The 27,695-nt window shown below is 41.8% G+C and overlaps 3 protein-coding genes across 3 annotated transcripts; 2 read left to right on the forward strand and 1 right to left on the reverse strand.

The window, feature by feature from the left end:
- Positions 1 to 916: 916 nt before the first annotated feature.
- LOC306695660 (GRB2-related adapter protein-like) lies at positions 917 to 5,340 on the forward strand (the record flags this gene model as incomplete). Its single annotated transcript, XM_079158963.1, has 5 exons — positions 917 to 994; positions 1,100 to 1,197; positions 1,595 to 1,714; positions 4,774 to 5,083; positions 5,161 to 5,340. 5 exons carry the CDS (start codon positions 917 to 919, stop codon positions 5,338 to 5,340), a joined length of 786 nt encoding a protein of 261 aa, XP_079015089.1.
- A 551-nt stretch (positions 5,341 to 5,891) lies between these two features.
- Positions 5,892 to 26,559, reverse strand: slc5a10 (solute carrier family 5 member 10; the record flags this gene model as incomplete). The annotated part of the gene is made up of 15 exons (XM_079159412.1): positions 5,892 to 7,167; positions 7,335 to 7,428; positions 8,604 to 8,819; positions 11,419 to 11,587; positions 11,763 to 11,913; positions 12,009 to 12,116; positions 20,477 to 20,612; positions 23,100 to 23,305; positions 23,399 to 23,479; positions 24,123 to 24,228; positions 24,347 to 24,451; positions 24,710 to 24,769; positions 25,340 to 25,444; positions 26,266 to 26,337; positions 26,452 to 26,559. The coding sequence occupies 15 exons, from the start codon at positions 26,557 to 26,559 to the stop codon at positions 6,974 to 6,976; spliced, it is 1,911 nt and encodes a 636-aa protein (XP_079015538.1). The 3' UTR covers positions 5,892 to 6,973.
- Positions 13,200 to 22,534, forward strand: fam83gb (family with sequence similarity 83 member Gb). The gene is made up of 5 exons (XM_079159411.1): positions 13,200 to 14,522; positions 16,110 to 16,277; positions 17,222 to 17,346; positions 18,271 to 19,651; positions 21,445 to 22,534. Exons 1-5 carry the CDS (start codon positions 14,031 to 14,033, stop codon positions 21,805 to 21,807), a joined length of 2,529 nt encoding a protein of 842 aa, XP_079015537.1. The 5' UTR covers positions 13,200 to 14,030; the 3' UTR covers positions 21,808 to 22,534.
- Positions 26,560 to 27,695: the final 1,136 nt, after the last annotated feature.

A 27,695-nucleotide genomic window follows, 5' to 3' on the forward strand; every position in this document is an offset into this window, starting at 1 on the left:
GCCAAATTTAAATGTTTGCTTTATTTCATCCATTACGCTCCATTAGGGCACCAGGCTGATTTCCTTCGGCCTCACTCGCCAACACTTTCTCAGATCAGCACGTCCTCAGTGATGAAATGTAACTAAGTACATTTACTCAAGTGTTACTTGAGTATTTGTATTTTATGCTACTTTATACGTCTACTCAACATTTTAGAGATATTGTACTTTTTGCTTTACTACATTTATTTGATAACTTTAGTTACTAGTTGATTGGCAGATTCAGATAATTCTTTAATTTTTTTACAGTTTTTTTGGGGGGCATTTTGCCTTAGGTGTGCTTAGAGGAGATGGGTCGGATTCAAACTGTTCGAACTGTTTATTATCTTTTTATAATGCAATTTAAATTCCAGGATTCCAGTTATCTTAACTGCTGTAGTTGAGACATAGGCCTCATCATGTCAGCTGATAACTAATGTGTGAATCAGCTGGAAGCACTTGGTTAACCTTTGCAAAGACTTGTTATAACCATAAACACTTGAGGGCATCACACTCTTATTTGAGGTTATTTTCAGTCCTTCCCTGCCTCTCTTGTCTCTGATTTCCCTCATGGAAATGCTCTGTTAAAGCCCCAGAGTTTAAAGTGAATAGGTAGGCATCAGAGATTGAGATGGAGAGATGGAGAGGGCGGTCACCACCTCCACGTGTTCACCCACTCTGTAACTCAGTCACATGGAGGAACAGGGGGACACACGCGCTGAGAAAACTCTCCTCATTAACTAATGAGCAGGATGTTAGCGACTGCCCACACACACACACACACTGATTATCTCATCCTGTAAAAGAGTGACCTCGCCCTGCAGGGCTCTAATCACACAGCTGTATTCAGTCTCTTCATTCATGAAGTGAAACTGTTTTCCGTGGCCGACTGATCAGGATGGAGGCGGTGGCTCTCTTCTCCTTCGCAGCATCAGAAGCAGACGAGATCAGTTTTCAGAAAGGGGACATTATCAAGGTAAGTGTGTGTGTGTGTGTGTAAATGTTTAGGTTGACACATTTAGAGGTTTTTGAAATGCATGCATGTCTACATGGAAAGAATAATTGTGCATGTGTGTTATAGGTGACAGAAATGGAGGATGATTCTTGCTGGGTCACAGCAGAGATCCAGGGGAAGCGTGGCTACGTGCCAGAGAACTACATTTCCCTCCTTCCTTATCCGTAAAAATAAATAAATGAGTCCACATATTTTATACAGCAAATCAATTTAGGATAGAAAACAGACATTTTCTTCCAGCAAATATAATATTATACATGTGGATCACTTTAACTACCATCAGTGGTTCCCAAACTTTAAGTCCACTTGTAAATTCCAGCTTGGAGTGTTTCATTTTAAGGCCTGAAGAGGTGAAAGTATTCAATAAATCATAGGCCAAAAATCAGAGAAAAGTCTGAAAAAATATGCTTGTGACCCATCATTTATTCTGAGACCCTATTTAGGGTCCTGACCCCCATGTTGGGAACCACTGAGATACATAACTGACCTGATTTGTCATCCAAAATATGATATAATGTGATGTATTGTCTCAAGAGGAGATATGCTTGTGTGTGTTTGTAGGTGGTTTGCAGGACGGGTGTCGAGACTTGAGGCTGAGAAGCGTCTTCAGTGGCAGGACGCTGGAGTGTTCCTTGTGAGGGAGAGCGAATCAGCTCCTGGAGAGTTTTCTGTCTCTGTTAGGTCAGTGAACACACACAAACACTAGAGACTAGTCTGACGAATCTCATGCCCCTGTTGCCCCTGTTGTCTGTTCCCACATTGTGATGTTAAAATGTTTGTGTGCTGTGGTGCTGCAGTTATATTTGCATGTGTTGAATCTGCTGCACTGCTGTGATTTCCCTTTCAACCGTCATTGTGTGTCTTTAATGAGCAGCGAGCTGGGCATCTGCCTCTGGATCTGATCTTAAAAGGACAGTGAAATGACAGAATATACTGTACAACCAGAAGTGTTGCATGAAACATGCAGGCAGCAGCATCTTCTTGTCATTTGTGCAGTTGGATGCTTGGCTTCCGTCAGTACATTAGCAAGTTACAACATCAAAGTGTGTTTGAGTGTGTGTCAGGGCTGGTGGAGGGGAGAGGCAGACTATTTAAAAATGTTTAAATCCGTTGCACTAAAAATAGAACAGCTGCACAGACAGTAAGTGTGTGTGTGTGTGTGTGCGTGTGCGTGTGTGAGGAGATGTAATTTGGGTCACCAAAGTGACGTGGGACACATTTAATCATTGAGGGTAAATTAAATGTGTTCAATAATCAGGGCATTGCGTAACACCACTCAGTGTTGAATTAAACACAGGTAAATTATGCAATCGACACGTGCCACAGACACGCCGCACACATATTGTTTAACACATGTTTTAAGGCACAACATCTGTCTGCCTGCAAGGGAGGGGAGATAATAGGTTTGCTTTATTTATGCACACATACTCAAAAACTCATGCACAGAGTGTAATCCTCAGAACGATCAACAGAGGGTGGTAATGTTCAAGAAGAGTTCACAGGAGTCATTACAGATGTGTTTTTGTAGTTGTAAACTGCAGCCACTCATTAAGGGAAATTCTTTCAATCCTCATCACGTCTGACATCATGACTAACACAGAAACGTATTACGTGAGATAGAAAGCATGTGAACTTCCTCTGAACTATCCATCCTTTGTACCTGCTTTTCAAACTACTTGCGTCCCAGTTCCACACTATGTAACTATGTAACTATGTAACTCTCGATATGTTTTGAGTGTATTTCTATAGCTTGTTAAAACAGGAAAAATAAAGTTCACTTAAAACTTTAAAGTGACATTTTTTGTCTGTGCTTTTGATGGACATTATTGTTTAATTGTTATTGCAAAAAAAGAAAACGGTGGCGCTGCTTACAGTGGTGGAAAAAGTATATTATTTCATTAATTGTTTTAATTAATTGTTAGTACTGGTGAAACAGTGCTGGGAGCACCACATAAACACATACAGCATATTTTGGGACAAACATATTGCTGTCTCTTTGTTTAACTGCGGTTTGATGAGCCTTTTTCACTGAAGACACCTTTTGACATTAGAACAAGCACAGGTGTAAATAATACAATGATTAATGACAGCTGTGTTGATTTAAGGGTTACTATTTCACGCAGGCTGGTTCACTCTTTTACTGGGACACTTGAACACAACAGAGCCATCGTTAGTGTTATTAGTAACACCTGTGAAATTCCGTCAAAACGTCTTCTGTGAGAAAGGCCTATTGATCTGTTGGTGAATGAAATGTATAATTTCCTGTTAGCATAAAACATATGAAATAAACTTGTATTTCTTGTATACCTACTGTAAAAAGACAATAAACCATGAACATTATTATTTTATCAGCAGGACACTGCAGTAGACAGCCAAACACACACAAGCAATTTAGAGTCTCTAACTAACATAACTGCGTTTCTTTGGACTGTGGGAGGAAACGGATGCAGAAGGGAGATGGGATCAAAATCATGACCTTCTTGTGAAGAAACTACTGCTGACCAACTTATTCACTACAAGTCCTCAGTCATTTCTCAGGCTGCCGCATCTCAGCAAACTAACCCTGGTAGTGGTGACGCCCTCCTTTTATTGTCATTAAGTGATTATCTTCAGGTGTGTACGGGAGGGACAAGCTGAAGTAGTGTAAAAGTACATCGTGCATGTTTCATTTAAAATGATAATATATTTAAGTCTAATTACACAAACGCAGTTACTCCCAACAGACCAGCACAGTAGCAATCAACAACAACACAACATAGAAGACAAAGTGTGACACTGCAAAAAGGTGTTGGCTGGAGCTGCAGCTCATTATGTCTCCTCACCTTACAATACTGAGTTTTCATAGTGGAAAGTACCATTATGTTCTTTTCTTTCGAGAAGAAAATAACAATATGATGAAATATGCAGCTGATACACAACAGTGTATTTTGTGAAATATATCCCAGAAATGTCTAGATTAGCATCGCAAATAACGATTATTTAAATGATTGGTTAATCTGCAGATTTTCTTGATAAATTCAGTAATTGTTTGATATTTAAGGTAAGAGAGACTTTATTGTCATCCATTTATATACAGTACAGTACATGGAGGAACTAAATTGTGTTTCCCTGGTCAATGGTGCCAAACACAATAATGAACATAAAGTGCAAACAACAAGACACAAAAACAGATACAGAACAAGATGCAAGACAATAGTGCAATAAAAAACATGTAGTAATAGAAACATAGAAAAGAAATACAAATAGTGTAAATAGAAATACAGATTGTTGTGTAAATAAATGCAAACAAAAGTGATCTGAAACAATTATGCTTTACATCATATGTAAACGGAATATCTTTGGGTTTTGGACAAGATATCAGAAGACATCGATTTGTGCACTAGAGGAATTTCTCATCACATCTAAAAGATCAATTGATACATTTGAGAAAATAAAAAGCATAATCCGTGCTGATTATTTAGCTGTAATCTATAAAATGTCAGAATGTGCGTGTGTGTGTGTGTGTTGATATATGAGATTATAGCCTGAGAGGAAACCTCCTGTGATGCATAGTTCACATTTCCCACACAGACAGACGTATGCACATCACCTTTGAGCATAAATTCCTAACCGAGGAGACAAGTCGAGGAATGAAGAATAACAACTTGCATCTTCCCACAGGCTGTTTGGGCATAAAAGAGCATGCATATACCTGCCTTTATCTCCTTTATCCTTTATTTCTCAACTCTCTTACTTTGCAGCTACGGTGAGAGGGTGGAGCATTTCCGGGTGCTGGAGGGTGGAGGTCAGTACTGCATCTGGGACGAGTCGTTTCGCTCCCTCAACCGGTTGGTGGATTTCTACAGGACTCACAGTATCGCCGTGGAGAAAGTGGTCTGTCTCAGAGACCCTGCTGCATCCCCTCGCCTGCTGTCCCAACCTGAACATAACCCGTACCCCAACCCTTATAAAAGCAGCTCTCAGGAGTCCCTCCCCTCAGCCCGCCTCTACTCTCACCCTCCTCACCCCGGGAGAGAGACCTCCCGTCGTCTCCCGGAACCAGTTGCGGGGGTAAGCTTTGTTACACCTCATAAACAGCTTTTTTTAAACACACACCTGTCTCATGTCTTTGCTCTGTCTCTGTGCAGAAGGCCCGTTTGGCTCACGCGCTCTGCGACTACACCCCCCCTCAGACCGCCAACCTCCACTTCCTGCGTGGTGACGTCATCGACCTGCTGGACTGCTCGAGCTCACTGGCCTGGAGGGGGCGCTGTCGAGGCAGAGTAGGAATATTTCCACCAGAATACGTCCAGCCGCTGTACCACTGACGACATATCAAACTGGAGCGACTTAACCTACTTATCCAATGATCCAGCTATTAATGAAACAATTGGTCTAATAATTGATCAATGCACCGACAGAAAATTAATTGACGCAAACTTTTGATTTGAAGGGCCTGAAGGCCTAATTTATCAATCAGCTGACAGTTTTTGTTATTTTCACATGAGAAATTCTGTATTTAACAACATTAATCATGAATACTTACAATTGTAAAGAAATTCTCCTCATCTCTGCTTGAGGCTGAAGGCCACATAAGCATAGCACATAACACGCCCCAATGTTGATGATCGAGTTGCATTGTGGGTAATGTAGGCGCCAGGTTTTGACAAAGAATGCGGTTTCGCGGCCCTATAGAGAACCTTTTCAACTCGTCCTCTTAATCCTAATGACCTTCCTTCACCAACAGCTTGTATTGAAAATATTCATTAAAATTAAAATGTAACTTTATGTTTGCTTTGCTTTACCGTCTTGTCGGTGCCTCTAACCTCCTCCTTAGTGAACGTAAGTAAACTGTAAACAAGACTTAGTAAAGAGTAAAGTAAAGAGTGAGTAAAGAGTGATATCATCTGGTTATAAATACTGGACCAACACTTAGCTTTGATGCACATATCTTTAGATTTATTTGAGAAATCACAAGAATAAACACTTGATGGATATTTTGTCTTTTGATTAACATGAGGTCCTTTATAATAATTCTTCTTGATGAATTTCACCATTAAAAAAGCACAGCAACATAGACGTTTCTCAACCTTGGGGTTAATGCCCCTTGAGTCTGTTGTTAAGCAGAAAGGGGTTAAAGACAAATTTCAGTTCTGATAAATTGTAATCTGTCGGATAAATGTGTAATAATAAAAAATAAGTGTAAAACTTCTCATTATTTCATTTAGACGCTCTAAATGCACTCTTAAATACAAAACACAAAGTGTGTTTATTTAAACTGACATGACAAATTAAAAAGGTTGAGAAATTTTGATTTACAAACAACATAAACAAGCTCAACAGGATGAAAACACTAGAACGATTACTGAGGGTTCACAAAACCTTGACAAAGATAACATCATAAACACAACTATATAATTACTATTAGGTATATAGACTAAAAGAAAGAATGGAAGAAACATGCAACATAAAACACAAAAATGTATTCTTACCATATATTTTGTAAGCTTTCAATTTAAGATGATGTGTTATGTCCTTTTATTTAGATGTCATATTTTATCTAACACTAACTGCACATTCATGTTAGCTTGTTACAAGCCACAAGCTTTATTGTAATTTGTACAATAGCCTTTTTAAACTTTAAAACCAGGTTGCTTTTTTAAAGTTTTTTTTCTTTCGTGACCTTTTGAGCTTCCTTAAATTCTCCCATGTCATAATTATCTGTCATTATGGGTTATTTCATATGGATGTGGATCCAGCTGCAGATTATTCTCAACGTTGTCTTCATTTAGAGGTTTGTAGTTAGAGGTTTGTGCTCTCTTGTTTAAAAAGGGTTATTTTTTTACAACACCTGAAGCTACATCTGCAGGATTTATGTAAAATCAGTACAAAAAAACCCACAGTTTGTTTCGCCATGTTCTTGGAGAGGTTGGCAGGAGGTTGAGACAGGATGTTAAATACTCAGGCAAAGTATGCATAGAGGAAAATGTTAATGCTGATCACCAGAAGTGCATTAACACAGCAGAACCTGGACCAGAACACACTCTCTCTAATGTTTTGAACTCTGGGAGTTGGAGTCTCCTCTGAGCGCCGCTCCGCTGAGATACACAATCTTGTCCCTTGACCACATGTCACCCGCCGGGTTGGCTCAGAGCCTGCAACACACACACACACACACACGGAGCAGACACAGGAAGTTACTCATACAATAACTACAGCAGTGTGTGTGTGTGTGTGTGTGTGTGTGTGTGTGTGTGTTGATGAGTCTTTATCACATGATGGCTAGTTTTATTCCAAATGATGTGAATATTCACACTCTTACCCTGGGAGCTACGGTGGCTGACAGAGGACACTTTCTGTAGAGGGATTTCTCTTGGTGGCTCTTCAGTCAGAGTCCACCAGGTCAGGTTACACAACTGGGAGATTAGAAATTGGAAATGTAACAACATTTATTGACTAGCAATTACAATTTGGCATAATCACAACCTACACTATATGTAGAGAAGCTGAATGCATGTCCATATTGACAATATCCTGCCATAAAGGATCCGTTTGACAGTATGATTATTCGCTTTCTTGCAGAGAGTTCGGTGAGAAGATCTGAAGCTGCTGCTTGTTAGCTTAGCTTAGCACAAAGACTGGAAACAGGGGTAAACAGCTAGCCTTGCTCAAAGGTAACAACATCTGCCTACATCCACCTCTAAGCTAGATATAATGTATGAACAAGACATGTTAATTGCTGAGCTTTAGACGTGCTGGTAGATAGGTAATTGTTTTGGACAGGGCCAGGCTAGCTGTTTCCCTCTGTTTTCAGTCTTTATGCTAAGTTAAGCTAAGCTAACCAGCTGCTGGCTGTAGCTTCAGATTTAACAGAGAAATATGAATGTAGTATAAATCTCTACTTCTAACCCTCTGCAAGAAATAAATTAAGCATATTTCCAAACTATTTCACATGTTTCACACTTTTTTGGCAAGACAGACCAATCTGAAGTGTAAACTTCAGTTTTATTTCCATGCGTGATTCATGATTATTCTTGACGTTTATTCTTAATTAGAATTCTTCATCTTAGATAACACAGGGCCATCACAGTTAGCATGGACGCTATTGTCCATGCAACACAATGTACCTAAACCATCTGTACTGTGATACTGTAGATGTTTTAATGTATATAACAAGCATTGTGATTAATTGTCTGTGTGTTTAAGGGAGGTTAAATAAAGACTAATTCTCTTGAAATGTGTCATGAGAATAGAGCGGCTGCTGTTTGCATTCTGAGTTCACAGTTCAGAATAATGTAAAATGGGACAAATGGGTCACTGGCTTCAAATATTTAGGATTTAGCGACTTTCTTGTGTGTGCAAGAATAGCTCTACTGTACTGTAAGATTTTGCTCTTTTGGATATAGATAGGTTTGGCCTCTTTGATTGTCTATAACACGGAGGCCAACCTTCAGATAAAACCTGCTCCTTTACCTCAGTTTCAACTCTTATTTTATGTTTAGTAGATAACATTACAGGTGAACCAACACAGCAAAATCCTGACATAAGCATTGCTTCCCTAATACGTCTGTTATTTACTGTGTGTACACACCTGTTCGTGGCTGGGTGGCGGCGTGAGCAGTGATACTATAGTGACAACAATAGCAGTGAGTCCACAGAGCAGAATGGCGAAATGGAGGTAGTGGACACTGCGCAGGACATCGGGTGCCGAGTCCATGATTCCACATCTGGGAGGCGGGAAGGCAAACTCCAGCACCATCCGACACACACCCACCACCAAACCCACCATCAGGCCCCAGAACGCACCCTGAGTGCACACAAACACACACACACACACAAACACACACACACACACACACACACACACACACACACACACACACACACACACACACACACACACACACACACACACACACACACACACACACACACACACACACACACACACACACACACACATTTACTCAGATTACATTGCATGCCTTAATGTGAATTAATATGCTGAACGTCCTGCTGCTGAAAGCTTCAGTATTTTGGGTGTGTTCGGTCTTGTAACACTCTCACTTTCCCACCATGATAATCTGTCACCATCTTGTCACTTCTCCCTTGAGCACACACACACGTGCAGTGACACAAATAACTCTCTGTCTCCGTCTTTGTTCAGCCTTCAGCAAAGAATGTGATCTGTGTGGTTCGACTTACCACACATGAAAATAATCACCTTGTCACAGCTCGCAAAGCAATCACCTGTCCTTCTACTTACCATATTATTACTGCAAACCGTTTATCTCTCTGATCTATTGTACCACATGAGGAAAAGTGATGATTAAATGTAACAGCTATTATTGTTGTCAAGTTGCCAATGGCCAAACAGAATGGTCGGTTTTTCAGATTTTAGATCATATATAGATTAAAAAATCAAACACCATTAATCCCAAAATTAAAATTTCTAGGATTAATACGAAGGGATAAATAGATTGGTATTTTTACAAGTTACATTTGGCGCTCTGGTTCAAGGAATCATGTTCCCATTTCAAACAGTCTGTATTGTCTGCTCTCTACTGTTTCAGACTAGTCAGCGTGTGTCACGTCCTGCGTGGTAAGGTGTGCCCTTTGACCCTATGAGTCAACACCTAAGCTTCATACAGCAAAATGCTTACTGTGTTTATATTAACAAACAAAAAAAGGCCTTGCCTCTTGTCTAACAGTGATACTAACTTGCCATAATAGAATGAAATGGAAACATCCAAAACAAAATGGGTGTGACATTTTCAAACCCCGACTAGTAAGCATGGATTTGTTCGTTTGCAGGTCAAAAGACGTCTGGGCATATAGATTTGAACTGTGCTAAATTTTAAATTTAGACATTTTCAATAATATATATTAATGTGTTGTTAGTTTCGCTGTGGAGACAAGGCTAAAGAGGCTGCAGCCATGCTAGCTGCTCTGTGAGACTGCAATGTACCGCCAACAGCTAAATGCTAATGCCTACATGCTAACTCGCGCACAATTACAGCGCTAACATGCTAATGCTAAACAGGTGTAATGTTTACTATGCGCACCATCTTAGTTTTGTGTGGTAACATGCTAACATTTGAGCTCTAAACACGCAGTACAATCGAGGCTGTATTCGGTTTGACCTGATGGTGGCGCAAGATGAAACGTTAAAGGATCCCCAAAGTCTTTACAATTCATCCAAAGGGTAACATGAATGTCATTTTTTGAGTTTTAGGTAACCAAAAGTGTTTCTTCTCAGTGTTCATTGTTGTTATCAACCCATGTTGTAACCCCAGGCAAGTTGATTGTAGTAAACTAAAATACAGTCTTTGTAGCTTCATTCAGATTTGGAAAAGGGTGACAGTTATATAAGTCTAAAGGGGGAAAGTCCTTTCATTGTGGAAGAAAATCCTCTTTATTTTAGTCGTTAAAAGCGTGTTCACAGCGAGCAGACACACCCAGGATGGGCTCTTTTAAAACAGGGATTCAATATTGACTATCCAGTGGACTGGTATTTACTTGCAGTCAACGAATGTTTCACCACGCATTATTCGCCCTTGACTGAAACACACTTTTACTACAGCGGTGTTATCTCTTTTACCTCCCTATGTTAAGCTTTATCTTCTAATAATCACACTTTCCCTCACTTCTACTCTGTTATCAGACAGAAACCCTTTCATCTATTCAAGTGAGGGAGCAGCACACTCATGCTGAGGTAATAATAGTGAATAATACACTTCATAAAACCAGTGAGTAACACACAAAGACATTCATGCACGCAAACACGTGGGCTCCACACCAAGCAGCGAGAGATGTTGGCAGCTGGATCCCACGTGAGGCTAATAAAACCAAACACCAGTACAGTGTGGGAGAGAGGACAAACAGTGCAGGAAAACCTTTTAAACTCTAGTATGTTCTGATGAGTGTAGTTTAACGTCCAGACTGGAGTAAACTTTGAATTAAATTTGGTAATGTGTGTGAGAATGAATGTTTCCTGTGTGTGTTGAAAAGCAATATTTTGTGTTGTTGAAGTTGTCCCAAAGGAGTTTGTGGAATAAGATTTAATTGTGTTTTTTCATTATTAAATACTAGTGTGCTTATACGTTTCTGACAGTAATTAGTGCTGTAATGATCAGTTGATTAATGGATTCACCAAATCACCAAACCAATGGATCACCAGTAATTTATTTAAGCAAAAATGCTAGAAAATTAGCTGGTTCCAACACTACTTTTTAAAGTAAAGGGAAAGTAGTTAAATATATTTGGGTTTTGGACTGATGATCAGACACAATTAACAAGTTAAAGATGTGATTATAAGAACTTTTTGTGGGCATTTTACACAATTGTATAGACAAAACTATGAATAGATCCCCCCAAAAAATGAAAACAAGTTGTTTGTGTGTTACCTGCTCATTGGTCCTCTTCCAGAAGATGGCCAGGGTGAAGACAGCAGTGACGGGCGGAGCGAGGTAGCTCGTCACTGACTGGATGTAAACATACAGCTGGCCACTGTTGGCCGACTGCAGGATGGGGATCCACACCACGCTCACCACCACCAAGATCACAGTCACGATCCTGGAACAAAACACATACATCTCTTTCACCTCTAAGCTTCTCTTTTCTTTATTGATCCTGACATTAAAAGTTGTCCCTCCACAGCATGTTCAGAGTGTGCATATGTTAGCTGGCACCATCCAGGGTTTAGGACGGATGTTCTCTGACCACTGACCCTCCCGTGAGTGACGTATACCTGCCGACCAGGAGCAGCTCTCTCTCCGAGGCCCGTTGGCGATACTTCTTCCAGATGTCCATGGTGAAGAGTGTGGAGCTGCTGTTAAAGATGGAGGTCAGCGATGACATCAGAGCGGCCATCATCACCGCTATCATGAGTCCACGCAGGCCTGTAATACGACACACAGATGAACACATGCATGTGGATTAAAAAAAAGAAGCTTATCAAAGCAGTCGACATATTTAGAAATAACAGTATTCTCACCACTTGGCATGAGTTCAATGACCAGTTTGGGAAAGGCGATGTTGGAGCATCCCACCTCAGCTCCACACACTCGCACACACTCTTCTGGATCCACACATCCTACGGTGTCTGAAATATGAAGACACAAGTCATTCACACAAAAGGGTAACAAAATTCACGTTTAAATTCTAATTTCTACTAGAAGATGTAAAGGATCTAGGGAAAAATTAAAAGCACTTTAATTTAAATGAACTATTATTAACTATATTAGTTTTTATTAGATTTAGATTTTATTCTAAGTTAAATATGGCTTCACTTGGGTAGATCACGTGCAACAGATGACAAAATGTTCTCCTTTTATTACAATCATAATGTTGGAAATTACAATATTTCTTTCCAAACAAGCACAAAGCTGTACATGTATAATTACACAAAATCCTGCTGCAGTTACTAACAGTTATTAGTAACTTCTCCCCTTTTTTTTCTCGCTTAGTGTGGAAACGTGTGCAATGGACACAAAACCTGTGTGCAATGAACACCTACATGAACTACCATCCTGCTCTAATAACAACACACATTCTTTCATGGGACATCAGATCTGCATTCTGAAGGCTGCGCTGTAATTTCATAAGATGTACGAGATGTTTAAATTCTTTAAATTTCATTTATTTCTATAGTTCAACTGTTAGGTGATAAAAAAGTGGAATCACAGAATAAGTCACCCGTCTGTTTTGTGCCTCTAGGTATCCCTAAACTTGACCTCTTAATCTTAAATAAACTCTGATGCAGACATGCATGAGTAATGTGTTTTATCTAAAAAAAATCCAGCATGTTTAACAGTAACACGTCACTAACCAGCAATCACAGGTTTGGTATCTGCACTGCATTACCTAAAAAGGAAATTAACCCACCTAATAACATTCTCCTCCTTCAGATAGTTTTTCTTTAAATTCTTCTTTTTTTTAAATCAGTATTAAACTAGCCTTGTACTAGAATAATTATCCTCGTTAAACTATTACCTCCTAAGGGAAGAGTACATTATATTACAGTAGATAAAAACTCAATGGCCCCATAGTTAGTTATTACACTGTCCGTCTTAACGGTTCTGTTTTGGGATGAAAATTTAGATTTGTCTCCCCCTCTGTTCCGGGGAGGAGGAGGGGAGGGTGGAGTTAACAGCCTGTATTTCCTAACCAACAACCGGACATTCCGCCTTGCTGTTCCCGGTGACAGAGCTTCCGTTGCCAAATTCTAGAGGCAGACACACACACACACCGGGGAGTCCACACAAAGTACCGGACCTCGATGAACTTTCTGTCTGGAGGAAAAGGAAAATTAAGCAACCGACTTGGACTCGAACCGTGTGAAAGTTGAGACTCGTACGCGCCACGTTACTGACACGACTTTGTCTTTCGGGGAAGTCAACTGTTGTCGTGTTTTGTGCTCTGACCAGCTGCTGATTCGGCGAGCCGACAAAAAGAGGAAAAGTGTCTCGTCAGCGTAAAAGTTAACTTGAGTCACCAAGAAGTTTCAACCCTTTTTTTAAAAAGGAGGATTAATGACTTATCTGTCTCTCTCTCCACGACGTGTTACCATTAGGTTTGACTCACTGGCAGACACACACTCATCCACCCAGACAGCTGCCTGCCTCCATGACTGCCGGGCCCCGCGGCTGGAGCGCATGAACCGGGCCGCGGCTGGATTCCTCCGTCAGGTGAAAGGCGTGGCGCTGGCGCGTGGGTGCGCCGTGCGATCAACACCTGAGTTTGCGTGACTGCTTGTGCGTGTGTGTGTGTTAGTAACCTGAGATCTGAGAGTCCGTGCTCGGGAACGGTTCTGTCGGTTTATTTCCTCAGGTGAAAGTCTTTCGCTGCCGGTGGGGTCTGTTTACCACCTCACGAGCTCAGGTCACGCGGACGCGATATGGACCGGAATGACAGATCGCATCTTTTCGAGGTTTGACCCTTTGGACCGACGAGTGGAAACTGGGTCAGAGTGGTTTTGGTACTTAACTATTTATTGACCGGTGGATCTATCGGGGCCATGGCGTTGTCTCAGATCCAATGCCTGGATAATCACCACGTCAACTGGCGCGTGAGCGAGGGGAAACCGGAGTTTTTCTACTGCGAGGACCAACGGCTGGCGATCGAGGCGCTTGTCACCAAGGGCCGCGATGCGTTCGGGGACTTCGTCCGCGAGAAGGGCGTGCGGGAGTTCCTCTCGGAACCGGAGCTGGAGCGGATTGTACACTCGGCGGAGGACTACCGGCCAGGCCACGAGCATCATCAGAAGCCAGAGACACCCGGGCCGGGGGACATCACGCCGGTGTCCGGGAACTTCGGGGGAGACGGCGAGGTGTCGCTCCAGTATTGGCCAGATCGGTCGGAGGGCTCAGTGGCGGAGCTGGACCTCGGCTGGCCCGAGGCCAACTCATACCGAGGGGTCACGCGCGTTGCCGTGTACACACAGCCTCCAACCGAGGGGCACACGCACATCAAGGAGGTGGTGCGCAAGAGCATTGCGTCAGCAACGAGGGTAGGCATTGAAGAAGATGATGATGATGCTGATGATGATGATGATGATGATGATGTTTTTATAATTCAGTGATTGAAGAAGTTCAAGGAACCTCCAACGAAGTTAAAGTTCTCAGAAAACAAAACAAAAAAGCCTGCTCTATTTGTGTAACTTATGCAACTTGTATGTGTCAAAGAGGCGTTGGTTCAACGGTTTTTAGAGATCACACTTGTGTTGTTATATTGCATTCAAAACACATCGTAATACAATACAAACAAGTACAAAACACCACAGCAAATGTAGACTACCTGCAAATAACCACAGTAAAAGTCTCAACAAAAACCGAAATAAGGTTGTTTATATTGCAGTGCAATTGAATGCACCACAATACATCATGGTTTTCAATATTCTTCTGCGTGTTCAGTGTATAATGCAGTTCACAACACCACAAACTACTAAGAAGTGCTTGTTTGACACAGTAAAGAAAATACTTTTATAAGCTTCACAACTCATTTTTTAAATAAAAGAAAACAAATATTCTGAGGTTGCAGCTCAGGATTTGCAGATCTCTGTCATATGTGATCGTAAACTGCATATCTTTGGGTTTTAAACTGTTGATTGGTTAATTGAAAAAAAATATTCATAATGAAAATAATCTTTAGTTGCATTACTTTGTAATTACTTTTGTAATTGTAATCGTAGTTGTTTTTGTTTACATGCATTAATGCAAAATCACTGACTGATTAAGAAGGATTGTTTCAACCAGAAGTTTGACTTCCTTTGCTGTTTTTTAGCCAAAAATCATCTGACAGGGGCATAAATTTGGACTGAATTTAATCCAGTCTCGCTTCCTGTTCCCTTCTTTTCTCACGTGACACACTCGCACATACACACAACGAAGTTTCAAGAAAACAAGTGTGATCTCGCCACGCCGGTGGAATAAAAATGCTCTGACGTCAGTGAATAGTTCTCATGCCAGCACTACGTACATAACCTTTACCTTTCAAGTTAGTCCTGGAGCATGCACACATAGAAGTCTAGTAAAACAAACGTCACCGCTGACGACACGCCAACGTCGTCTTACAAACTTCTCTACCTTGTAATTTTCAAAACTTCTTCTAGGATTCATTATACAAAAGTATAACCACAATAAAGTTGGTTTGAAATCTGTTATATATTCTAACCTCAAGGTTTACAAACTGGCTTTTTCCAGAGCTATTTTCTAGATCAGCTTATTCGCTTAATTACCTAGTTCTGCAGTTTTACATTTTAAACTGGGTTCAAAAGTGCATAGACAGTGCGGTGTGAAGATACCATGTTCTCACTAGTATTGTATTGTTGAACCCACATAACACACACTGTCCAGACACTTCACACTCTTATCACCAGTCTGCACAGCACTGTTTGTGTCTAGCAGTCTCCTTATGGGACATCTATGTTCAGACATATTCTTTGTCTTTCACGGTTTTGATTTACTTGTTAGATGCAGTTCTCAGAAGTGCACAGTCTTTTTTTGGGAGGATTTAATGGGGGTAATATCGTCAAATCAAACCCAGGACACACTAACGCCTTTTGTGGTTTCCTCTGTGTGTGTTTTTGTGTGTGTAGGCGATAGCCGTGGTGATGGATGTGTTCACAGACGTGGATATCTTTCGAGACCTGCTGGATGCATCCTACAGACGCAAAATTCCTGTATACATTATTATTGACATGGCTTCAGTCCCCTGCTTTCTTTCCATGTGTGCCAGAGCTGATATGCACCGTGGACACCTAAAGGTATGCATGCCCACACACACACACACACACAGATGATGTTTTGATAAGCTGGGGGATGAGCTAGTTGGACAGATGGCTACTCCTTGATAAGTATATAATAATAGAAAACTGTTTATTTTAAAAAGCTCCAGTTCCAACGTTTCAAATAAAATATGTTTCATTAAAGCCCCATCTCCAAAAATAAGTATATTGCAATACAAGGGGAAAAAAGTAGGGCATTTGAATGACGTAGTGAAACAGGTTTTTGCCTGCAAGCCTTCATAAGATGCATGCACCAGCTAGTTGTTTTGCCACAGGCTGAATGTCTTTGTTATTCTTTGCCTCTCCGAGATGAACTGGTCTAGCTCGAGACAGAACACACTGAATGTTTCATTGGGGCTTTTTGAAAAGTTTTGGACGGGGAAGACCGTAAGCACATTCCTGCCTGTGCTGCAGACAGTTAGATAAACCATGCACACTCTCACTTTACTTTCTGCAACATGTTTGTCTTCCATTTCTCTTTCTTCCTTCCTCACAGCGTTAACCCGCCAGGCCTCGCCTCTCTATTTAACTTTCTTTCTTATCCGCCATCTCTGCTGTTGTTATGAGCTTTTACAACTGTTGTGCCCAGCGTCCCCTGTGAGATTTCACACAGCAGATTGACGAGGTAACGCTCGGCCAGGAACCACACCCTTATCACAGGGCCAAAGACAAACACCGCAGGGTGTGTCGCACAAGCATGCACATACGTACAGTCCATGCTCCAACCTGCAGAGTCAGCCAACAACATATTATGGTGGTATTAATAAAGAAGAACTGTTTCTCGTTTTCTTCCCCGTCTCCCTACTCTATTGTCGCCTTTATTTCCCTTTTGTTCACCAATATCCTTCCTCCCATCAAAACTAAATCCCCAAGAGCCCTCTCTTTACATAGCATTAACATTGTGTGTGTGTGTGTGTGTATAGAATCTGCGCGTACGCTGCTGTGGAGGTGTGGAGTTCTTCACACGGTCGGCACAGAAGGTGCGTGGAGCACAGAGCCAGAAGTTCCTCCTGGTAGATGGAGACAAAGCCATCTCTGGTTCTTACAGGTGAGCAGTAGGTTGCTCTAATCCTTATTCTTGTATTAACATGGATTATATAACTGTGACACATGAAAGGCGGCGCACTAAGAGCTTTAAGGAGCATTTTGGCATCTTTCAGCTCACAGTTTTTTGTTTTCTGGCTCGCAACTTTATTGTTTTAGTTCAGTCTGACCGCTCTCCACCAGTTTTCAGCAGCAGTTTTCAGCATAAAAGCATTAAAAAGCCAAAGTTAAGCTACCTGCTTAGCACCAAACAGCAGAGAGACAAAGTTAGCGTTAGAGAGAATATTTGTCGAGGTGCCAAAAACACACCTTTAAATGAATGCCAATGTTGTTCCATATCTGCTGGATGTGTAAATAGGCAACTGTTGGCCAAATTGCTTCATAATATCTGGAACACTGAGATAAATAGGCTACACAGGGACAGCAACATTTTTCACCAATATTGTCTAATGTTCTGACAAACAATGCTTTTAAAATACTTTGAAATATGCTATAATCACGAGAATAAAATCCAGTTTGGGTTACCCACTGTCCTTTTCTTGGGCATGTTGCAACAATGGCATTGCTGCAGCATTTTCCACAACTATAAACCTTTAACACACAGACTTTTGGTTCGTCATTGTCATCTATAATTATCTATTATTCAGCATTACATCTCTATGCTCTCATAATCTTGAAGTTAAAAAGAAGCGTGAAGAAAACCTTGCACAGGGCATAAAGTCATACGTGACCTCGGAGTACAAATATTTGGTGTAATGATAAAACTATAAGCTGGGTTCTCTCAGTTGTGACATAAAAGAAAGAATTTAAACGTGACAAACATAAACCAAATTTAGTAAGAAAAAAACATCTGAAAACCTGTCAGATAAGCGTGTAAATAAGGGGGTCACTGCTGTGAATTTATGTTTCCATGTCTTTGTTCCTCCAGCTTCACCTGGTCCTCGTCCCGTTTGGACCGTAACCTCATCACTGTGATCACGGGACAGGCAGTGGAGACCTTCGACCTGCAGTTTGGTGACCTTTACCTCGTGTCCAGAGGTGTGTCTCTAAACAAGGTCCCCATGGTCGATGAACCAATCCCCGACCCGGTCCCTGAGGTACCTCCTGCTCCGGTGTCAGCTGCTATTGCTAGGAAGCTCATCAATCCCAAATACGCCCTTGTTGCCACTGGAACCTACACAAGTTCCACTCCTTCTGATCAGAATTCCAGCAACAAGAATCCCACTGGGCTTAAGTTTGCGAAAAGCCGTCTCAGACATGTCGTTGAAGAGCCCCCCTTACATCCGGGATTAGCCCATCTGGAGAAAGCGTACCTGATCCCGTACCTGCCCATCTGGCCGGAGCCAGACCCACCAAGCGACGTGATTGGTTTTATCAACGTTAGGGATGAAAAGCGAGCCCATCAGGTTCACTTACAGAGGTCGGAGAGGTATACGACCAGCAGGGCTATTCGCTTCAGCGCTGTACTACCACCACAGACTGAGAAACCTGCTTCAGGTGGAGATGCAAACGCTGCAGGAGCAGCAGAAAATCCTTCCGGGAATACGAGTGCAGACGTCTCTACTCCTGTGAGTCCAACCAACAAACAACCCGAAGAGAAAACGCACGCAGCTCTGAATAAAGACCAAACAGATGCAACAGATTCCAGTGGGCCCCCTCAGCAGCCTAACACACCTTTAACACCAGACACACACAAAGCGAATGCACCATCACCATCCGATGTTACTGCTGATACAAAGCCTACAAACAATGACGAACAAACTCCCGAGACTCAAACTGTAGCGCCTCCTGTTCCTAAACGACGCACTCTGCAGTTAGTCATAGACCCCACCCCCTCGGAGCAGCCAGGCCAACCACAGGTCTCTTTGATGAAAATGGACCAGTTGGAAAGTCTCGAAGGCTTCAACCAAAAGGGAACCCGCGAGGAGCTGCTGCCCGTCCGTGGCCGCATAACATCAAAGGACGACGGCAGGGACTCTGGCAGCACGGGTGAGGGCAGCCAAGACAGCACCAAGGTCATGTGTGACCGAGCAGCCAATGACGGTCCCTCAAGCAACTCCACAGCGTCAGAGGAGGAGTTTTATGAAGCTTCCCAGCCGGAGCTGAGTGACCCGCTGATCAACGGAGCGACGACAGGATCAGGGCGCGGGAATCGCCAAGGAGATGGGCTTAACATGATGGCCCGCTTCTCCCAGAGCATGCTGGATCTGCGGCCGCCCAGCCAATCAGAAGACGGCTCTGCCCTCATCCGCCAATCGCAGCAGCTCCGCGGACAAGTACACCAGTCACCACATAGGAACATTGGACAGGTATTATATTATATAGGATGTATACAATAGTAAATACAATACTATTATATTACATAGGATGTATACAATAATATTATATTATATAGGACAATATTTCTAATCCTTTGGTTTTGACACAACTAGTCAATTAATTGCTTAGTCAGTTGACGGATAATTCTTGGCAACAAATTCACTTTTTAATATGCCACGTTGTTTGCTAATTCCAGGTTGTCAAATGTGAGGGTTTGCTGTTTTTTCTGTTTCATAACAATGTAAATATTTAGATTTTTTTTTTACTGTTGATCCAAAACCTGGGTCTGGGAAATTGTGATGGCATTTTGAACTGTTCTCTTATATTAAACAATTAAGTGAGCTAAACAATTAAGTGATTAGTTGAACAGATTAGTTGAACAGATTAATTTTAGAATGAAAAGTTAATTGTAGAGGTGAAATGATTAGTCAATTAACAAGTTTTTTTCAAGCAGAAAGACAACTCTCAGCTTCTTAACTGGGAGAACATGCGGTTTCTCTTTGTTGTAAATTGAATAGCTTTTGTTTTGTTTCGTTGTAGCCTTCGATAACACTTGACAAGATGCTGACACAATGCTTGTCTTAATCTTTCACATGAACTTTAAATATTATATGAGAAAACACTGACAAAAACAAGGTCGGAGGTTTCCATGAATAATGTTTGCCATGAGTAAGCAGGTGGTTCAGTCCTGCTCTCTCACACATTTATATAAATCCCACTAAAAAGGGTGCGTTTCAGCAGCAGTCTAAAAGCAAGCCACTACTTGCTCACAGTGAACATGACATTCCTTTTCCAAAATGCGTGTGTGCACGCACCTGGATAGAGAGCTCGGCTGATCATGCCAGGGAGGACGATGAAGATGAAGGGCAGCAGCTTCAGATAAGCAGCCAGGATTGATGCTCCTTTCACGTGACTCATGTTTTTAGCAGACAGGGACCGTTGTACAATCACCTACACACAGAGGAACACAAATAACAACAATAATAGTCCTAACTTCATTCATTAAGACGTAAAACCAAGAAATTCATAGTTTCATGAAATATACATAGATTCAAATAAAATGCAATTTACCAGATACAATTAAAAGAACAAATGCAGTAAAAGCACATAATGAAAACAATTGAACTAAATGCAATTCTAAAATACTGTGTTTTTTGGAGAGGGATTAGCAGATCAGAAATACAGTCACGAGCAAGTTCCCACATATCCCTTAACAATCATGACGATTTCAATAAAATCCAGTCTAAAATGCTGTAAAAGTGCTAAATTGGTCTGTTGTCTAATCAGAATGAAATAAAAGCATGGCTTACAGTTTCCGGGCGTCGCAAAATAATTCATTTTGGAAATTTTGGAGTTTCGGACAACAGAATTCACATGGCGATCAAAAAGGAAAGTCAAACTTTCTGTGTTGTGTAAATAAACCGAAACTATGATGATAAAGCTGCTATTGTGAATATTTTTAGGATAAAAACATTTATTTAAAAACGTATTTGTGGTCATAACCATGAAGCCATTTCCCCCATTTTTCAAGAGGCCCACATAGCACTGGCAATGTACCGTTTGGGCCTCATTATGTGTTTAAGACCATCTAGCTTTTATACAGAAAGTGGAAGCTTAAATAGAAAAGTAAAGGGCCGAGGATTGATCCCTGAGGTACTCCATGTGTGAAATAGATAGTGGAGGATTTCCAGTCCCCTGTAACCTCACAAATACACACCATGTGCAACTCTTCTGGACTCCATGATGTCCTACTCATCACTCTCTGCTTCTTCTCTCTGTCTAGTTGTTCCACACCTCCAAGTCTCCAGGTCGCGATACGCGACAGAGAGTACCTAAAGTAGTCATCGCCAAACCAGGAAGTTTTCACCGCCCCGCCCGAGCTGATGTCCAGGTGATCGGAGGACATCGTTACTGGCAGGGTCAAGCGCTGCAGCCGGATTCAGGCCAGCTGCGTGTAGAGACACGCTCCGGCCGGTCGCCACGTCGCCACAGCCCGGGTTACAGGAACACGGATGGCACCTCGGCACAGCCGACAGGCAACCCATCAGGGTTAATGGGACTATCTTTCTCAAAACTGAGCAATTTAAGACACTTAAGGGCACGAGGTGGAGCATCGCAGAAGAAAGCGCCTCAAAATAACAGATAGGTAGAACTGTGGGCCAGCACAGGAACATGAGGACGATTGCTGAGTGGTGACTCTTCAGTGTGGAATCTTCTCTATCACTGGCATGTGTGTCATTTCCTGTTTTCAAACCTCGAGGCTCAAGATACAAGAACTATTTAATTGGGATTTTCTGACTATGTCAACAAGAGTTGGCAGTTTGATTTAATATGTTTTTAGGTGTTGTCTGTCAATTATTCACATCACCTTCAAAATCAATGTTTCAATGCTAAAGGCTTCAGACTGGATGGTGTCACTCGTGTCTGGGGGATAATTCATTTTAGAGGCAGATACTGATACCTGGGAGGAAATAAACCCACAACTTTAAGCATGGATCCCTTTCTACAAGAGGAAGTGTATTTTGTAGATGATAACCAGCGTTTAGTGAGATCCCCTCGGCCAACTCAGGCACTTCAGTTTTGTTAACATTCCTTTGACCAAATGTTTCTTAATTACCTCAACTGCTTTTCTTTTTCAGAATTGTTCACTGTAAATATTATTTTTCCATATCCAACCTACAAAGATGTGGTGTATCTGCGACATGCATCACCGATTATGTCTGATATAAGGGTCCGGCTCTGGTGTTGATACCACTGTGATTGGTTACTGATGGTGTTAGGGTAGGGCTACTGTGTTGATAACTGGTATATATGCATTTTTGAACACTGATGTTGTACCAAAAGTGAATGCTGTAAATAAAAAGACAAATTGTTGCTGACTCAGCTCTGTTGTTGCCTCAACTAGTTCAGGTAAACATCACAATATTTCGGGAAAGTTTGTCATACTGAAAGGAAAGTAATAACAAAACGGTGTGTGGGACTACTTCCTTGTTCAACTTTGACCAACCTTACTTACTGTGGTTGAGTGAACACTGTTTTTTTTAAATGCAATGGATAGTTTACAGACAGCCCTCTTGCTCACTTTCTGTTTTAATTTCCAAATATGCCACTAAATTTAAATGAATCCAGTTAGGCAAGGCAGTGGTATTACTTCATGCCAGCTTCCCCAGTTTTAGTGGGTAAAAAACCGGCCAAAACTTAGATAGACACAGCTACTTAAAAAGAAAGAACACATATTATAATATGTCAACACCTGTATGTTGTGAAAATGTATAAAATTATTTAATTTATTTTGAGAAAATCTGAGAAAGGTTCTTGAGTTTTCCAACTTCAATTTAGTGAGGGCTCTAGTGGCCATTAGAGGAACTGCATTATAAGAAACATCTGCAGCAGTGGTGTTTCCTGCTTGTTTTTGCCTGTGTTTGTGTATACATGTACCTGGTCAGTGCACCAGTACCAGGTGGCCAGTATGGTGAGCCCCAGAGTCATGCCGGGCCAGGGCAGGTCTCCAGTGACGGCGTCTCTGAACAGGTGCATGGCATCCTCACGTGGCAGGTGGCAGGTACTGTTGGGAATGATCTTACTTGGCACCGCCATGCTGTACACACGCTCCAGGTTACTGTAGCCACCAATCTTGTTGAAGGCTGCAGACGGGGAACACACAACTGTAACTACACATTCCTTAAAAATAACTGCAGTTGTTGCGTTGGTTTATAAATGAAGATAATTGTACATACCAGTGATTGTAAGGATGATTGCCCCTATAATCATGATTAATGTCTGGAGAGTGTCGGTGTAGATGACAGCAGCGAGACCACCTGAAAGGAAGCGAGTGTGTGTTGTGGGAATCTTTTTCCCAATGTATTAGTTTCACCAGATATTGAGTTTCATAAACTTAGTTCAGGAACAGGGCCACGCCCAGAACACAGCTCATTTCCTCTGCACAGAGTAATTAAGCAAAACGAACCCGTTCACTTCCTCTTCGACTCTTGTCTTCACATCCCTCCCCCCTACCCCGTTTTTGTCATCCTATTTCTCTCTCTCATTCTCTCTCTAGCAGGATTAGAGGAACAACAGGGGACTCTGCACCGCCAGAGCTTCCAAAGATCCATCCCTACCCTACATCCCTCTACCTCGACCCTACCCTACATCCCCTCATCTCTTCACCCCTACCCTACATCCCTCTACCTCAACCCCTACCCTACATCCCTTCATCCCTCTACCCTACATCCCTTCATCCCTCTACCCCTACCCCTACCCTACATCCCTTCATCCCTCGACCCTACATCCCTTCATCCCTCGACCCTACACCCCTTCATACCTCTACCCCTACCCCTACCCCTACCCTACATCCCTTCATCCCTCTACCCCTACCCTACTGCAATAAACCTCTCGAAACTCATACTGTTATTGGCGTGGTCCTTGTTAGTGAAGTAATTGTGTGTGTGGTTGTTTGTGTACCTGCTATAGTGTAGAGAGCAGTGACCACCAGCATGAGGACAGTGGACAGGTAGAGGTTCCATCCCAGACACACCTGAACAAACAAGGCTCCAGAGTACAGGTCAGTCTGGAAACGGAAACACAACAAAGATTCAATCTCATAGCAGGCGAAGTTAAATGCTGGAAAGCCAACGCAGCCAAAAAGTGAGTGTGATGCCGTCATTGTGTGTGTGACTTTGTCGTACTGATATCTTTGTGAAGATAGACAACAGCAATGAGAGGACAGCCAGGTAGGTTCTGATCCTCTCTCCTCCGAAACGACGGCCCAAGTACTCTGGCATTGTCACGATCTGAACACACGCACACACATTTCAACTTCTTCAACACACCACATCTACACAGAAGAGACTTAGGGGCTTAGTATGATCATGTGTATGACACACTTGGTGTGTGTGGTGTAGTGAAACACCCTTTTGGGGAATTTTCAAGGTGGGGAATGCTGGCAAGGAGAATGACTCTTGGCACCTAACTGTACCTGCTGAACCTGCCTTAACAAGCAGACATAGATCTGTGCGTGTGTTTGTGTGTGTGTGTGTGTGCAAACTAACCCCTGAGGAGATGTAGACAGGCACAAATACCCAGGCCAGAGCGAGCAACACATAGGTGGCCTGAGAGGAAGAAGGAAAGACGACATAGAGCTTTGAACAGATTGTCCACAAGAGTCGCCTCAAAACTGAGATACATCTTTGAACTCTGTAGGTGCTCTGCATGTGCAAGCCTTTGTACAGTTGCCTGACTTGTGCCTCATGTTCTGCACACCACCTAATACAGTTGTAAAGCATAAGAAATGTTCTGCTGCCGCCCTCTGCAGCAGGTTGCCTGCAACAGCTGTTGAAGAAAGTTAAAACACAAATGCACCAGGCAAAAATAACTTGGTCTGGACAGACTAGAGAGAGGTTATTAGGTACAACCCACTTTTACAAATACTAATTTTAACTGATTTCTTTTCAGCTTCAAATGGGAGATTAGTTCTTGGAGCGGTATGTTGTTTATCTAGTCAGCCCTATTACTGTAATACCACAAACCACAAAAGAAATAGCAAACTAGTTCTGCTTCATTCCATCTATAATGTGTTTTTTACTATTAATAGATAGAGTAGCATCACATAATGTTTTGTTGAGTGAAAAGATGTGTGTGTGTGTGTGTGTGTGTGTGTGTGTGTGTGTTTGTCTACTCACGCTCCATTCAAAACCCGTGACAGCGATGCCTCCAGCAGCTCCGGTACCAGCCAGACCAATGAACAAACCTGAGCCTTCTGAACTGGCAAAGAGGGACGCTCCAATCTGGGCAATACAGCAATTTAAAAAAATACTCTTTTACAAGTAAAAGTCCTGCATATATAAGCTTACTTAAATGGCACTTTTAGTATCAACAGTAAAAGTACTTGTTCTGCAGAAAGATTGATAATATACTATCATATATTACATTGTTGTTAACTCTGATGCGTCAATGCAAAAGTTGCATTTTACTGTTGTGGCTAGTTGGGGTGGAGCTAATAATTAACTACATTATTAAGAGTTAGTTTAGTCCAGTGGTTTACAAGATTAATATGTCTGATACACACATCTGATTAATTTGTTGGACTTTTCTCTTTCACCCTTTTAGGGTCTCAAACAGTTATTTAAATGAAATTGAGGAATTTAGAGGAGCTGCAAAAAACTCAGACTCACCATAAGAGACCCCGACCAAATATTATTTCTTTTTGTAAGCGGTCGCGACCCAAGAAGGCTGGGAACTGCTAACTGCTTTATCAATGTGTTGTAATTTCTAAATTCATCATTTGTTTTTAATGTAAAGTCTTAATCTAAAAAGCAACTATCTGTCAGATAAATATAGTGGAGTAAAAAGTACAATATTTCAGTGTGAACTGCAGTAGCAGTATCATACAATTTAATCCACAAATTACACTTCAGGTATACAGGATTAATATATATATTGGCTAAATCTGCCAAGCACAACCCACCAATTTATTTGCAATAATATCAAAGCTTACTGATATTTGCAGATCAGATTTTTTATATCAGAAAAAGCGAGATGTTACAGAGCGGATCACGAGACCCACACACACACACACACACACACACACACACACACACACACTCACCGGCCACCACGCCATGTCCCGTCCAGCCAAGAAATATCCGCTCAGAGTATTCCTGCTCACCCTGCATGATGACTGACAGAGAAAACTGTTACACTTGAGCATCCAGAACACATCACACACACACATCACACACACACACACACATATATCACACACATATGTATATATACACCACAGATATCTCACCCAGATGCCAACAGCGATGTTAAGAAGAAAGTAGGTTACTATGACAATAATGTCAGGGGAGCTGAAGGACTGAGTCAGGGCGTAGAAGTTGACGGTGGAGTTTGACATCTTCAATGTTCACAGCAATGCACACACACACACACACACTTAAAAATACAGCAAAACCCCACTTCTTGTATTGCCCTTTCCTTTCAGCCACACATGCACACACACACACTCACACACACCTGTCGAATTACACCTGTGCAGTCACTCTCATTAACCGCCTCTCACAATCCGAAACTGTCGACCTGCTCTGCAAACACCCTAAACACAGAGATGAACACATTACATTCCCTGAAAATTTTGGAAACCAACAGACGCTGCTCACTTCCCCTTCAACACATATACAAAGCTTACTGGCATTAACACACACACACACGCACAGTCAAGCACACACACACTCCGGCCCTTGGTAGAAGTCTTGTCTCGGCAGAACCACGAGCTGACCTCGCCGTTACAGAAAGTGAGTGTTTTGTGTTTCTTGTACGTGTGAAGAGGGCAGTCCCTTGGTTGAATTGATGACTAAACACATCACCTTAATGTGGCACCTGCAGCGCTGACACACACGCTGTGCTAGGGGATAATGGAGTGCATGGTGTGGGTGAGCAGTGGAGTACAGCAGATGCTCCTGTGGACTAGAGTCCACGCTGATGCACACAAACACACACACACACACAGATGGTCAATCATTGGCGATGACAAGTAAATAATCATTAGCGTTTTTAACACACAAACATCTGCTGGTAAGTGCTAAGTAGGGTCTGTGAAAGTGTGTGTGTGTGTGTGTAAGAGAAACAGTTTAAAAGTTTCTTAACTGTTTATAGTTTCATTCAGTAACTTTTAGGAAGGAGTCAGTCACTCTAAAAGTTTTTACTCTGACAGCGAACGTTTGAAATGACACCCAATCTTATTCACACATTAGTGTGGGCGATTTTTTAAAAGACATTTCTTCACATGATGACATGTTCTGGGATAGATCCACTGTGGGTTTGCATTATTGACTAATGATAATGATGTTTTAGAAAGCAATCCTATAATATAATCCAAGATTTTATACATATTCTTTGGTATTTTTGGATGAGAAACTAAGCCTTATTTGTTCTAATTGACTGCACGTACTCTGGGATCTTCCCTGTATTTACTTGTTGGGCATATTACAACCGCCCTACTGAATGATGCATGGGATTTAAGCTTGAGAAACA

The sequence above is a fragment of the Pholis gunnellus genome (assembly GCF_910591455.1).
Source record: "Pholis gunnellus genome assembly, chromosome: 5".
In the NCBI taxonomy this organism is placed as follows: domain Eukaryota; kingdom Metazoa; phylum Chordata; class Actinopteri; order Perciformes; family Pholidae; genus Pholis; species Pholis gunnellus.

What these genes read in the sequence shown, in the direction of transcription:
- fam83gb (XM_079159411.1), top strand. Translation starts at nt 14,031, where the DNA reads ATGGCGTTGTCTCAGATCCAATGCCTGGATAATCACCACGTCAACTGG. An exon ending in TGCACCGTGGACACCTAAAG is followed by an intron (nt 16,278 to 17,221) that starts GTATGCATGCCC and finishes GTGTGTGTATAG; the next exon opens with AATCTGCGCGTACGCTGCTG. An exon ending in GCCATCTCTGGTTCTTACAG is followed by an intron (nt 17,347 to 18,270) that starts GTGAGCAGTAGG and finishes TTGTTCCTCCAG; the next exon opens with CTTCACCTGGTCCTCGTCCC.